General features: G+C 41.8%; 1 protein-coding gene across 2 annotated transcripts in view; it reads right to left on the bottom strand.

The window, feature by feature from the left end:
• DAPK1 (death associated protein kinase 1) overlaps positions 1-4583 on the bottom strand; it is an 85720-nt gene extending 81137 nt beyond the window's left edge. The window contains exons 1-2 of one of the 2 annotated variants that reach the window (XM_030968015.1): positions 4466-4583; positions 3934-4080 (exon numbers count right to left, since the gene is read on the bottom strand). In XM_030968015.1, the coding sequence (XP_030823875.1) occupies positions 3934-3995 (62 nt within the window). In that variant the 5' untranslated portion in view covers positions 3996-4080; positions 4466-4583. Of the gene's footprint in view, positions 1-3933; positions 4114-4465 lie in introns of those variants that run through there. The other variant, XM_030968016.1, reaches the window with a different exon arrangement.
• Positions 4584-12037: the final 7454 nt, after the last annotated feature.

A 12037-nucleotide genomic window follows, 5' to 3' on the forward strand; every position in this document is an offset into this window, starting at 1 on the left:
AACTTTACCCTAACACTCTGCATCTCTTTTAGAAAGCACATGAAAGCTTGAAGGAAAGTAAAACAACCAAAAATACCACACGTGGGTGTTGGGGGTGAAGGAAGAAGGAGCTGTCTATATGATCAGGAACTCACACAGACAAACACAGCATGTATTTATAACACAGCTTTGGATAGCTCGCCCTAAAATTATTCAAACAACACCACATTTCTCACAATACTGTATGAATTCCCAAGCAAGGCCAGTCATGGAAGGTAGAAAACGTACCTTGAAAGGTTCAGTGTACTTTGAAGGTCTTTACTTGCTTGCTCACCATAGTGAGGTTTTTAATACTGCTGAACTTGAATTCCTGACTTTTGGGAAGACTGAAGTAAAAGCACTGAGGCAGGGTATTTAAAATGCACAGTCACACCACCTGCAACTGCAGGTAGAATTAAAATGACAAAATTGCTTTTAGAAAATTTGTTGCTCTTCCTTGATAATGTTTAGCACCCCTTGAAACTTCATGGTTAGATGATTACTTAACACGTCTGCAGGTAGCCTGTATGTGAACAAGTATCACCTGTAATTTCATATTTGTAAGAAAGATGGAAAACAAAAAAAAAGTGTATGCAACACACCATATGCTAATCAAGAGCAATCTTCTTATATGTTCCAAAGATAGCATTAGATCCATAAGTCTCCCAAGACTGCATTGGTACAAAAGTTTAAGATAAATCAACCTTAACAGCCATGAACTTGTCAGGAGAAGTCAGGTATGGGCAAGAAAAATAAATAAGGTTGATTCTACCAGTATTCACAATTGCAAATTTCTTTTTTCTTATTCTCCCCAGGCATAAGTGAAAACAAACTAAAGATCAGAAGAAAACTCAAGACTTTTTTGGTACCAGGACTATGACTGTTTATTACTTTTTCTGCAAAAGCACAGTAAAATACCAGAAAACTAGAGAACACAATTTTTTTTAGCCAAGGCACACCATCATCCCTTCTTCTTATTTCCAATAATGCTAAGTCTTATGCTAAGCAATACTTAAACCTCTTTTATTACTTTCTATCAAAAATTTAATTTACACAGCCCATTTGCTTTCTTCAAGACACCTTTCTTATTTAAATGATTTTTTATTCTAGTTACTGTCAGAAGTATTACAATGTAACAAAGACTTGAATAATTTACAAGGGAAAACAATGTAGATTATTAAAACTAAAATTCACTGAGCTCTCTGAAAAGGCAGGTTGGCCTAGGAACTTAGGGATATTTTCATTGAAACACAAGCCTGTCAATAAAAACTCACCTGTTAATTTATTCACCTTTTCTGCTTCATGCCTGCAGCTAAGTAAGAGGAAATAAAAGCATTCTTCCAAGAGAAGGGGGAAAATCAGTTGATTTTGCAAAATGGGACATTTCATCACTGCTTAGTTGAAGTATTAATTTACAATTTGGGTTCCCAAAGGAATACAAGAAATTTTGAAGTCAAAGGTGTTTCTAATATTCGCTGTTTTTTGAGTTTTGAGCCTCAGGATAACTGCATTTATATGCAAACCTAACAGTCAGAAATCTGCCAGGGGGTAAATGCGGAATGGAAAGTGACAGATTTACAAAAAAAGTAGTTTGTGCAACCCTAGAAATTTAAGTTCAAAAAGAAGTTTGAAACACCACTGAAATAAACCATACAACAATATCCTGAGGTTTGTTTACTCTCATGGTTTTATGACAACAATTCACACTGGAATAATCCTGATTTCTTAAAATGATACTGAAGTGAAAGCTTTGGCCCTTTTAAATAGCTATATTCCATTTTTAAAATAAAACCCTGCCAAACATTTCACAATGTTTTACCATCCACTGGTATTTTCTCACATATGTAGATAAAATTGATGAGGTTCTTAGATTTCTTTACTCTTTTATGAGTGAAAACTAGAGTAGATTTTAACATTCTTTAAAATTCATAAAATATTATAGGTTTAGAATGCATGCTAAGCTTCTATAGCATTAGGATGGATAAAACCCCCAGTGTTGTAATAACCTGTTGTAAATGATAAAATGAATATACAATTTTTAAACTGAATGCCATTACCTAACACTCTGCCAGTTTGAAACCCTCCATTTGTTCTGGTTTTTTTGGTTGTTCTTTTACTACCTAATGTTTTCAATGTTTGCACTTCCCATAGTGTAAAAACGAAATGCCTGCTCTCTACTGCGGTGCTCTGGACCTTGTGACTTGTGACTTCCAAAGAACATTTATTTGAAAAAAAAAACCTGCTTGTATTTAAACACTTCTTATGTAATTGGCCTAAGGGCAATTGTTCTATTTCATAAATATGCATCAGAGACCAAACACTGCATCGATACTTCCTCTTTAAAAAAAAATAGGAGAAATTACATAAACCTTAGCACCTTCTAAATTTGAATATTGACATGGCCTTCTCTCTGAAGAATCTTAAAAACCCCACAATGTATGTGTGTCTTTATTGTCTTCCATGAAGTCAATAATTTATTGGTGCTGGAAGCACAATAATTGTTTTATTTTTAAGAATCCAGAAACCTAAACCTGAGTTTTGGAATACTGTGTATCCTCGTTGAAAAAAAAAACAAAAACCAGAAATCAAATAGAGCAATCTTAGGAACCAAAATAATTGTTTAGATCACAAAATCCAAACTTATTCTCCTATGAGGTTATCCAGCAAGTCAATTTTACTTCACAGTCTAACACAGTCCTAGAATGTTAATCTAGATGTATGAAATGCCAAACCAGAACACTATGTGGAAATAAAAGTACATATTTATTGTCAAAGTCACACCAACAAACTTGCATATAAATGGGATGAAGTTTACTAGAAATACAGTGCAATTAACTTTCTTATAATGTGGGGGGGGTTCTTGGTTGGTTAGTTGTTGTTTGGGTGGGGTTTCAGGTTTTTTTTTAGTTTGTTGGTTGGTTTTTTTGTTGTTGTTGTTTGGGGTTTTTGTTTTAGTTTATTCTTATTTTTATTTATTTTTAAGAAATCATGAAATATTTTTAAGTTCCTGCCTATTCAAGTAACTTGTTCACAACATTTGCTATGACTGGACACTTCACTGGAAAGGTACACAGAGGCCGATATGGGGGCATCTGCTGCACGTATACTGAATGCCCTGTGCTAACTGAACACTGATCCTCTGCTTTGAAATCACCAGGATGAACACTAGGAAAGGATTCTGCCATACTAGTTTGCTAGAATGCCATTGGGTTCCTCCTTAAAGAAGGGGGAAAGAACGTGAAAAAGGCTCTCATGTAACACAATTCAGTGTTTTAAACTATCTTAAAACATGGAAAGCACTGAAAAAACAAGGCATGACTAATATTGTGGGCTCGGAGGGGCTCACAATTACACAGCATTCAAGAATCAAGGTTCAAGTAGGCAGCTCTGCATCTGCAGCGCTCTGCTCACATCCCTTAATTTGACTTCCAGCTCCAGCAGCGATTCCCAGACAGTCATCTTCACCACAGATACAGATGGAATACAGAGCTTCTCTCACTCCTTTAATCACGTTGTCAAAGCAAAATCCAACACGCCATACAAACGTAGTCCTTCGCACTATGAACAATGCAAACTTCCCTCCTTCAAGCCCAGCCCGTTTCCAGTTCCCCGCCCGGCGAACAGCAGCCAGCCTCGCACAGCCACAGCTGCGCCGCCGACAGCAGGTTCGTCCCTGCTAGCCCACTACAGCGCCCGGGAGGGCGTCGGGCTGAGCAGAACCATCTAGGAACTGTCCCTGTCCAAAAATCTCATCAGACCCGTGTTAAAGAGGCAAAGGCGCGGTAACTTCAAATCCAAATCCCTTTCTCTCTTTGGGCACCTCAGACACGGCGGAAAGGCAACGCGTCTGTGAGCCTGCCCTCGCCCCTTGCCCCGCCGCGCTCCGAAGCCATGGCTCCATCCGCCCGCACCCACCTGCCAAGGTCCTCGCCCGTCTCGTAGTGCTCCTCCAGGTTCTCCTGCCGGAACACCGTCATGGTCGCCGCCCGCCGCCGGCTTCAGCCCCTGCTCGGCGCCCTCATCACCAGCGCCCCGGAGCCGCCCCGCGCTCGGCTGCGCGCCCTGCGGAGGAGCGCGGAGGTGAACGCCCCTGCCCGCGGTCCCTCCCGGCGCCGGGGGCTCTCCCCGTCCCCCTCACCCGCGAGGGAAGCGGCACCCGCGGGCCGAAGAGCGCCTCCCCTGTCCCTGCCCGAGCACCGGGAGAAGAAAGCGGCGCTCCGCGCCCCCGCCCCTTCCCCGGCAGCGGCAGCCGCCCAGCTGCCGTGGCGGCCACCGGAGCCCGGCGGCCCGCCCGCCGCATTCCTCAGTGGCTCCGTTGCCCTGTCAACCGGGACGTGCCGCCGGGCCTGCGGCAGGAGTCCCCCCTGGGCACCTCGGCAACCTGACCCCGGGCGAGCCGCCGGGCCGGGGGAACGGCACCGGTCCTCCCGCGGCGCAATCCGCTTACCCGCTCGACCTCCCGCCGCTCCGCGCCCTGGGAAGCGGCGACAGCGCCGCGGCCGCTCCCGGCGGGCGCGCAGACACTCGCGGTGTGGCCGCGCGGCCAATGAGGAGCGGCGCGCCCGCCGCACCACCCTCCGCCCCTCTCCGCGGCCTCCCGCCCCTGCCCCGCCGCCGCCTCCCGTCGCCTCGGCCAGGTGCGCCCACCCCGCCCCGCCCCTCTCGGCACGGCACGGCCCGGCACGGCCAGCCCGCGGCGGCGGGATCCGCCCAGCGCGGCTCTGCGGGCGGCTCCCGGCACGGCCATTGTGTGCGCGCCGCCGGCCGCGCCCTCCCGCAGCCCGCGCCCCGGGCAGGGTGAGCCCCTAGAGACCGGCGGCTGCTGCCCTCCGCCCAGCCGCTGCTGGCACCCTCCTCCACCAAAAAAGAGTTCCCACCCCAGCGCCCGCCCCGTCCGGAGCCCCCGGTCCGCGCCAGCAGCGGCGAGCTCAGGAGGGTGGCTGTAGTCTGTCTGGCACACGTGCTCACGCCGGGCACACCGAATGGTCCCGGCCCGCCCGGAGAAGGGAGCCTCAGCCACTGGCAGCGCTCTCGGGTACCTCACAAAGCAAATGCTTACGTGCTGTTTGCAGGTATTCTCTCGCCAGGACACAATAATCACCGTTTTTCAAAATACAAGATACAGTCTACTCCCTCTACACGGTGTTGCACCTTATATTTGGCGTTTTCGTGTCATCTTAGGTGCTTCTGTCACTTTTCTGGCTCAGATTTCCCAGCACTTCACATTTTCTACAGTGTATTGGTCCCATGCCAATTTGAGTACTGATTACATTCTGGAGACAAGTGTTTTTCCTAGTAGCTCTATTTTCCTCCCATCCATTTTGTTCAGCCTTGAAAAGTACATGACGTCACATAACGGAGCAACTTTTAAGTTCCATCTGAACTTCGGAGGTGTTCAGAGAGAGAATTGCTCATCAAAGGTAACAGGAAGTTCAATGCACTCATATGATTTCACACCTACTTGATTTATCTCTTGAGAGAGCCTAACCTTCAGATACAGGTCAACAAGTACAGAATCCCTCATATTTTCTGAGTGAGTTACAGCATGACCTCGTGGAAGTGTCAGAAATGTTTTTCACCTCCACTGAAGTTATCTGTAAATTGAAGGGAGGGTATTTGGTTGGATTGCTGGATGTGAAGTTACACAACACCACACGCAAAGAGTTTAGATCAAGAACTATGCACCCCTCTTTCATTTATAGTTGAAGATGCAGGAGTACGGATGCTCTGCCTTTTCTTCAGCCCATCTTCTACATGTTTAGATTTTCAAAGTCATGACTCGCACAGTTTATGTTGTCAGATTTTCAACACAGCTCTAGGCTTTTAACAAACACAGGGTACAGGTTCAAAAGTTCATTTTGGTTTTGGAGATTGTTCCTTTGCTGAAAATAAGGACAACCAGTGTAGCCAGCCCATGGAATTTTGAACACTCCAACCTTGTTTGATTGAGGGGTTTTTAACTTCTTTACTTGGTATGTTTTATGGGGGCCCTGAGCTCATACAAGAGTAACATTTCTTGTATGTATTTTGCATTGCAAGCAATGCTGAAACATGCAATTCAGTACTACTCTTTATGTACCAGCCCTGCTTCAACTGAAGGAAATGGAATTTTGCTATTGACACAAGTAAAGCATGTGCACATTGGAATCAACACACAATAACTGAGATAATTACCAAGATGCAAAGGAACAACAGAGAAACTAATTGCTTAAATGTTTCTCTTTCCCCTTTCATTAAATAACTCTATTAGAAGGTGGAAATCTTGCAACTGCAACCTATCCATATAGGTCTGGGATGCCTGAATTCTATTGTCCAGGCCCCTCAGTGGCTGCAGGGTTGTGTTTGAACCTCTTGTGGCAGCAGCAACAGCACAGGTCATCACGTTGTATGCATGAGGAAGAGTCACGCTCCACGTGACTGAAGTCAGCCACAATGGCATATCCCTGCCATGGTGTACGCAGGTACAAAAGAAGAGGTTTGCCTACAGAAGCACCATTCCTGTTTCTTCAGAGAAGTACTCACCTGGTTTTGTCTGATGCAGTCAACTTTTAAAGGGCTTGCCAGTTCCTGGTGGGACTCACCTGGCAGTCTGGGAACAGTTAGTCCAGGTGAGAACCCAGTCTCATTGCTGTGCCTTCAAAATGCTCATCGACGATCATGAGAATGATTGGATTGTACGTGTAGTAAATGGAATAAAAAATTCTAAATTACTGTCAAATATAATTCAGTGACTGTGATTTTGGTTTATGCTTACAGGTTTAATAGCATATTGGATGAAATCCAGCCCTAATAAACTTAGTGGCAGAATCTCCATGATTTCATAGTTCCATGATTTCAAGCCAGTGTGATTTTTTCACTTACTGTAATATAACAAAAATAATAAAGCAAGATTAACTCCTTACTAACACCATTGTAAATCAGGAGTGATAGTGATTATTTCAGTGTGAAAGAGGCTCAGGAGCAAGATTAGTAACAACAAATGTGTTTTCAAAGGAATGTGCCCGCCAGATTACTACCTGAAGTGTCTCGTACGTTTTGTTATGTTGAAAAGCAAGTGTTCTGTTTTTCAGTAAATATTACAAAGAATCAAATTTGCAAATATGTGTATCTCCCAGCAGCGTTAAGTGAAAAGAAAGCTACATTGTTTCTGCAAGTCAAGTGGTTTGTAGCACTTCTTTAGCCACTCGGCTCCTGAACCTACCCAGCCTTTTCTACATTAACAGACAAGGGGGCATATTAAGCTTATTGTTTCAGGATAAATCTTTTCAATATCACTGTCAGATCATTTTCTGGCATCCAGGTAACATATCTCTCCTAACAATGTAAGATCCCAATTATGGCAGAGAACATAAATTACTTAGGCTGGATGTTACTTCTTCTGTGTGTAGTTTTATTTTTGAGATCAGCATTTGTTTTCAGCATGACTACAGAAGCAATTTCCTGGCTTATGTGTGATAACCTCTGCTGATTTATAGGTTTTCCATCCCTATTTTAATTCCTCACAAAGCAGTCTAGTTACTGGTCTCAAAAATTGAGCTTCTCTATCCATCATAAACATCAGGGATGATAGTACAATTGAAAGGTGACAATCGGTGTCACAGAGCCACTTAGTTTTAGTAAACCCAAAGCACTTCTCCTAGAAAAGTTGCTCCGAGTGTGCCAGTGCATTTTGTGGTTAGGTCTTGCATCACTCAGAAAGCGGACAGAAAACACTGATTCACAAAAGCTTAAAGCTGCTGACAAGGTAGGACCTCTAGCCTCACAAGGCAGTACTTTTAGGGCAGTAACTAGACTCAACTAAGTGGTGCAGAATAAGTTTTTCTAGGTGGGAAAATAATTCCTTAGCCTTTTAATCAGAAAACAAAACACTGGATGTTGTTTAAAATTGCAAAAAATTCATTTAATTGCTGTATTTTGGAAGACATGTAGAAATAAAGTTCATAGAAAATTATCAGCCTCACTGTTCTGGAAGCATCTCAGAATGATTAGCACCTTTTGTATTCTCTAGGTATTTATGTCAGTTCCTCAGGAAAAAAAAGGGGGGGAAGAAGGTTTTTTCATCTCCCAAGAGACTTACAGCTAACCTAGCACCTGTCAACTCATGTGTTTATTCATCAGGGACCCGTACCATGTACATACCCCAACACGTGCTCTTATCTACTGAAAAATGGAAGCCGTTGATGAAAATAGGAAGACTCACATCTGTGGTGGAGAGATGATTTTCTCTGAAGCTGAACTGTGATCATGAAAGCTTTTGACAAATGACCCAAGAATAATCACTAATCAAAATCAGGGCTACATAGCAATTACATTCCTTTGAACTATAATAATTCTTACTTGTAGGTTTGGCCTCTGTGTTATTGTATGTTTCTTTAATAGAAAATAATCTGCAAATGCTTGATTTTATTTTTTTGGCAGAACTGTTTCTTTCTGAAAAGAATGTTTACTCCAAGTCAAAACATTTTGACAAAGGTTGTGTTAATTCATAATTTCAGTGAGGTAGATGTGTATTTTCTATGTTTAGTTAATATATCACTTTCAATAGTACACATTTTTGTTGCATATTGGTTTACATATTCTGTGGGGCAAAAATATATATGTTCTAAAGTAGCATAACTAAATCCTTTGGTTATTTGACTTTTTAATTCTGAGCTCAAACAGCTGGTTTTCTACAAAAACAAAATAGATCAAATATGTAACTACAATTTTTATAAATTTTCTTCAGTCAGGCCAAAGGATATTCTAAATCTGCACTTGAAAGAACTCAACAAAACACGGGTAATTCCCATGCTACCTCAAGAAATTTACAGGGACCATGAAGGACTTGTTTGTACTGTATATTGCACTATAAACCTTGAACTTGACTGGCATCTCAGTATTGTGATATGCATGTTTAATAATACATTTTATAACATTTGCTGTGATAAAACCATGAGCTTTGCATCAGCTTTTATGCAATAGGCATTAGATTTCCTGCCACTCAGTTTTGAAATATAAAAGATCATCAGACCTACCAGTAATATATGATACAACAAAAACTTATTTGCACTGATCAGTAAGTTTCATGAAGTAATGGATGACAGGATGAGGTAGCATTTCCTGTTCTGTATTTATGTCTATTTATTCACTTTTCTTTTTTAAAGGAATCTCTACAGTTCCAGTCAGTATAGAAACAAAGAAATCAAGGTATACATATGTACAAAAGAAAAAAAAAACATTTAATAAAGGAACTTAAATTTATACAATGACTCATTTAGTGCTCCTCAAATACTTTGCAAACATTGGTTCCTTTAATTATCCTTTCCTACACCTCTGTAACAGTTAGGTGTAAAGCAATTTTACTTGTAGATTCTGAACAGGTACTCCATGCATTCACCATACATGAGAACCAGTATTAAAGAAACCCATGTAGAGGGTAGAAGAGATTGGTGGGATAGTGCCTGTGGTGGTTTATTTTGGGGTTCTAACTCACCAAACTTCCCACACCACTTTCCTGCTGATGTCAGGTGTTAGAAGGTAAATGTGCTTGCTGACACGTGGCCTTGGCTCGTTGCCTGCCAAAGCCACCCGTGGGTTCAAATTCCTTTGGTATGGTACAGTAATGTGGCGGTCATAACCTTATCCTTAGCAATAAATGCTGAGTAGTGTTTAATGGATCATTTTACAGATAAGGCATGGAAAATGAAGGCTGGATATAGAGTTTAATCCCCAAACCATGGGAGTATATTTAGCTGCTGAAAATATTTTTTCTTTTTTAGCTAAACATGACTAAACTGTAAATTAAGAATGTCTGTAGGATCTACATGATGTACACAGTATAAGACTGGAAATAAATGATGATGATTGAAAAAAGATGTTATCCTAACACTTAACTCCTTATTCCAGTTAGACTCTAAGACTGTCTTTGTCAGATACCGTGAGACAAGACACCTACACAGTAGTGTTTCCTTTGAGGATGCACTGCGAAAATCTGGATTTAAAGCCATTAATGCTTTTAAAAGCTGCCCTGGATTTTTCCTGTCTCAGTAGGTCTGGCATGACAGATATACTGCTGTGGAGTCCATAAAAAATACCTTGTTACTACAGCAAGTGTTACTATCTCTTTGGTTTTGAAAGCACAGTTACCACAGGAATCTCAAATCTGTGCACTCATCAAAACCTCAGTCTTCACACTGGTGCTTGCATGTGCCTGTCACAATTTTTGTTGGAGAAAAGCTGATAATGCAAGACTAGTCCTAAACCAGAACAGATTTAGCAGGTGATATTTAAAGGTAGAAATGTGGGAGACTTCTTTTATGGGATTAGTACATGATCCAGGTTGCTCAAAATACTGGAGAATCAAGGGCAGCAGTTTGAAAATCATGAACTGGGGTGAACGCAGCAGCTGCCCAGCACTCTGACAAGCTATAGGTGTTGTGTTAAAGAAGTAGCACTCTCCAGCTATTTGTGAAATGCCTATGTGTGAAGTCATCGGCATATGAAAAAAAAAAAAAAGGTGTCTGACTGTTTTGCAGCCTTTGCTCTGTGTATTTGGGCATTTCTGGAAACAAACCAACTCTAAGCATGAATCTACAACAAACAGAACTTGTATAGAATTGTCATCTAGATTTTAGGAAGCTAAAGTAATCATCTTTGGCATGTCTCATGCCCATACATTCCATCTGCCTATCTTGCATACATGTACAGCAGACAATGAAACAATTGTGCTTAATTTCTGAAGAGAGAAATTGGAATTTTGTATTCAATTTCCTTTGTGTGAGATTCCTTTGCCCAGGTATTGCCCACAACACACTCTGTGCCAAGTGCTTCTCTCTGTGTGTATATGCCATACAGAGAGCTAGACAGAAGCACAACTAAACTTCTGCAAACTGGGGATTCATCAAGCAAGAGGGGAAAAAAAACCACCAGAGGCTTCTCTTATGTAAATTACACATAATCTTGGAGACCTGATTAAGAGATGCTGTATATTGTTCAAATACTCTAATCAAGTCACTTGTAAGTTTCCTGTGGTATAGAAAAAGTCTGTCCTGATGAAATTCCAGTTTCAGAGCTTGATCTTTAAGTTTGCCTGGTATAAATGGTACTGGTTGTGATGCTCAGCCCTGCCTGCTGAACTTTGTTTTCCCAGACCCTCCCCCGCCACTTTATTTTACCTAGTTGCATTGTTTAGTTCAAGGTAACACAACCTTGATATGTCCAACCTTGCTGTGGATGGTTACAAAAGCCTGATGAAGATCAGAGAGTCAGACAGTTTACTTCATAGCACCTCTTTGCTGGTGCGGCTGGGAGTAAAAATAGTGGAGGAAGGACTCTGGGATAAAATAATAATTTCCAAATTAACACAGGGTGTGTGTGTAATGTTGAGGACCAGTACTGAGCACTTCTCATGATGTGTGGTTCAGAGTGTGTTAAAAGGAGTATTAAAACCATTTTTCTCAGCTGAATGAATCCTTTCCCACATGCCTTCAAATACTTTTGTACTTCATCCCTTAAACTGATTTATTATTGTATCACAAATAAAGCTGAACAAATGACTTAAGGAGCTCAGGTACTATGATGGATGGGTTACTGTTGTATATTTTAGTGATTATCTTTTTTCTGTACAATTTTTAAAAGAAAAGCTGCAGCCATATACATACATACTCAACTGTCCCAGTAGGATTTTACATCCTGAGTCCCTGAAGGATTTTCCTTCTCCATATACCCTAGAGGCTTCTCAGCTACAAACAGAACAGGTGTGAAAAGTGAGAGTAGTGCTATATTGCAAAAAACAATATATATTTTATTATTTATTAGTCATTGCCACAGCTCCCTATTAGTATGGAAACTTCTTACAGGAATCTGAACCTGAGATTCAGCAAAGCAGATCTGGAGGTCTAGATGTTGGACATAACAGTATCAGCTCTTAATCTGGTGGAGTAAACCACTGCTTACGTAAGTACAGGTTGGAGAGTTTGTAATCACTCTGCTGGGTGAGCATCTCAGTGTGCAGTATCCTGTAGAATGAAGGGTGAAAGTC

Source organism: Camarhynchus parvulus, chromosome Z (assembly GCF_901933205.1).
Source record: "Camarhynchus parvulus chromosome Z, STF_HiC, whole genome shotgun sequence".
NCBI classification, from domain to species: Eukaryota; Metazoa; Chordata; class Aves; order Passeriformes; family Thraupidae; genus Camarhynchus; species Camarhynchus parvulus.